We start from the raw sequence: 2,500 nt of genomic DNA, 5'->3' as shown, positions 1-2,500 counted from the left end.
AAAATGAAGAAAGGGTATGGGAATACGTCGACTTGGTGAAACAGCTGAAGGCAGAATACCCAGATTTCGTGGCCGGATTCGATCTCGTTGGGCAAGAGGACCTCGGTTTTCCTCTGAAGAACTACCTGGAGCCGCTTCTTGCACTGTCGAGTGGCAACACGTCCGTCCCGGTGTTCTACCACGCTGGGGAAACAGGTGTGTGATTATGGGTTTTGTTGGGGACTTTCCCTTTGGTATGAAATGAAAGGAATTTCCAGATTCACATGAAAATGGGTCGTGTATTAGAATATGTTAGGTGTTACATATAAACTGCATTAAGTTTTCTGAGAATCAAAAACAATAGAGTCAAATCCCACCACGTCCTTATCTTAAGCATGGCTGACGCAATGCCCTCCCTAACCTCCCCCCTCCCTTCCTCCGTCACATCACTCTCAGCCTGGATGGGCATGTCGACGGACGAGAACCTGATCGACGCGCTGCTGCTCAACGCCACCAGGATCGGCCACGGCTACGCCATCACCAAGCACCCGCGGGCCAAGGCGCTCGCCAGGGAGAAGGACGTGCCCATCGAAGTGTGCCCGATTTCCAACCAGGTGGGTCGCGGCGATTGCGTGCCCCTGTGAGGTTGGTTGTGCCCCCGTGAGGCTGATTGTGCCCCTGTGAGCTTGATTGTTCCACTGTGAGGTTAATTGTATTCCTTTGAGGTTGGTTGTACCCCTGTGAGTTTGATTGTGCTCCTGAGAGGCTGATTGTGCCCCTGAGAGGCTGATTGTGCCCCTGTGAGGTTCATTGTGCCCCTGTGAAGTTGATTGTGGCCCTGGGAGGTTGATTGTGCCCCTGTGAGCTTGATTGTTTCCACTGTGAGGTAATTGTATTCCCTTTGAGGTTGGTTGTACCCCTGTGAGTTTGATGTGCTCCTGAGAAGGCTGATTGTGCCCCTGAGAGGCTGATTGTGGCCCCCCCCCCCCCACCCCCTGTGAGTTTCATTGTGCTCCCTGTGAAGTTGATTGGTGGCCCTGGGAGGTATGTACTTTGTTCCACTGTGGGTTTAATGTATTCCTTTGAGGAGTGTTTTGTACGCCCTGTGACGTTTGATTGTGTCCTGAGCGGTGATTGTGCCCCTGTGAGCTTGATTGTGCCCCTGTGAGATTCCTTGTGCTCCTGTGATAGTTGATTGTGGCTCTGGGAGGTTGATTTGTAGCCCCTGGGTAGCTTGTTTGTGCCTGTGAGATTGATTATGCCCCTTGGTTGAGATATTACCTTTATATAAATTTTTTTGATTGTGCCCCTGTGAGATTGATTGTGCCCCTGTGAGGTTCATTGTGCCCCTGTGAGGTTGATTGTGGCCCTGTGAGGTTGATTGTGCCCCTGTGAGGTTGATTGTGGCCCTGTGAGATTGATTATGCCCCTGTGAGATTGATTATGCCCCTGTGAGGTTGATTGTACCCCTGTGAGATTGATTATGCCCCTGTGAGGTTGATTGTACCCCTGTGAGGTTGATTGTGGCCCTGTGAGGCTGATTGTGCCCCTGTGAGGTTGATTGTGCCCCTGTGAGCTTGATTATGCCCCTGTGAGATTGATTATGCCCCTGTGAGATTGATTATGCCCCTGTGAGGTTGATTGTACCCCTGTGAGGTTGATTGTGGCCCTGTGAGGTTGATTGTGCCCCTGTGAGGTTGATTATGCCCCTGTGAGGTTGATTGTGCCCCTGTGAGGTTGATTGTGCCCCTGTGAGGTTGATTGTGCCCCTGTGAGGTTGATTGTGCCCCTGTGAGGTTGATTGTGCCCCTTAGAGGTTGATTGTGCCCCTGTGAGGTTGATTGTGCCCCTGTGAGGTTGATTATGCCCCTGAGAGGCTGATTGTGCCCCTGTGAGCTTGATTGTGCCCCTGTGAGCTTGATTATGCCCCTGTGAGATTGATTATGCCCCTGTGAGGTTGATTGTACCCCTGTGAGGTTGATTGTGGCCCTGTGAGGTTGATTGTGCCCCTGTGAGGTTGATTATGCCCCTGTGAAGTTGATTGTGCCCCTGTGAGGTTGATTGTACCCATGTGAAGTTGATTGTGCCCCTGTGAGGTTGATTGTGCCCCTGTGAGGTTGGTTGTACCCCTGTGAAGTTAATTGTGCCCCTGTGAGGTTGATTGTGTCCCGGTGAGGTTGATTGTGCCCCTGTGAAGTTTATTGTGCCCCCGTGAGGTTGATTGTGCCCCTGTGAGGTTGATTGTGCCCTTGTGAGGTTGATTGTGCCCCTGTGAGGTTGATTATACCCCTGTGAGGTTGATTGTGCCCCTGTGAGGTTGATTGTGCCCCTATGAGGAAGATTGTGCTCCTGTGAGGTTGATTGTGCCCCCGTGAGGTTGATTGTGCCCCTGTGAGTTTGATTGTGCCCCTGAGAGGTTGATTGTGCCCCTGTGAAGTTGATTGTGCCCCTTAGAGGTTGATTGTGCCCCTGTGAGGTTGATTGTGCCCCTGTGAGGTTGATTGTGCCCCTGTGAGGTTGA

General features: G+C 51.7%; 1 protein-coding gene across 1 annotated transcript in view; it reads left to right on the top strand.

Moving 5' to 3' along the window:
- The window catches only part of LOC122264480 (adenosine deaminase 2), a 23,526-nt gene that overhangs the window by 14,225 nt on the left and 6,801 nt on the right, over nucleotides 1-2,500 (top strand). Inside the window, exons 10-11 of the mRNA XM_086548311.1 lie at nucleotides 1-195; nucleotides 436-593. The exon at nucleotides 1-195 is cut by the window's left edge and continues 2 nt beyond it. Of these exons, the coding sequence (XP_086404437.1) occupies nucleotides 1-195; nucleotides 436-593 (353 nt within the window). The remainder of the gene's footprint in view (nucleotides 196-435; nucleotides 594-2,500) is intronic.

Source organism: Penaeus japonicus, unplaced genomic scaffold, assembly GCF_977035675.1.
Source record: "Penaeus japonicus unplaced genomic scaffold, GWHDUDI00000001_assembly GWHDUDI00000002, whole genome shotgun sequence".
Classification (NCBI taxonomy): domain Eukaryota; kingdom Metazoa; phylum Arthropoda; class Malacostraca; order Decapoda; family Penaeidae; genus Penaeus; species Penaeus japonicus.
The sequence above is the reverse complement of the archived record's forward strand: the minus strand, read 5'-3'. Positions and strand labels throughout refer to the sequence as shown.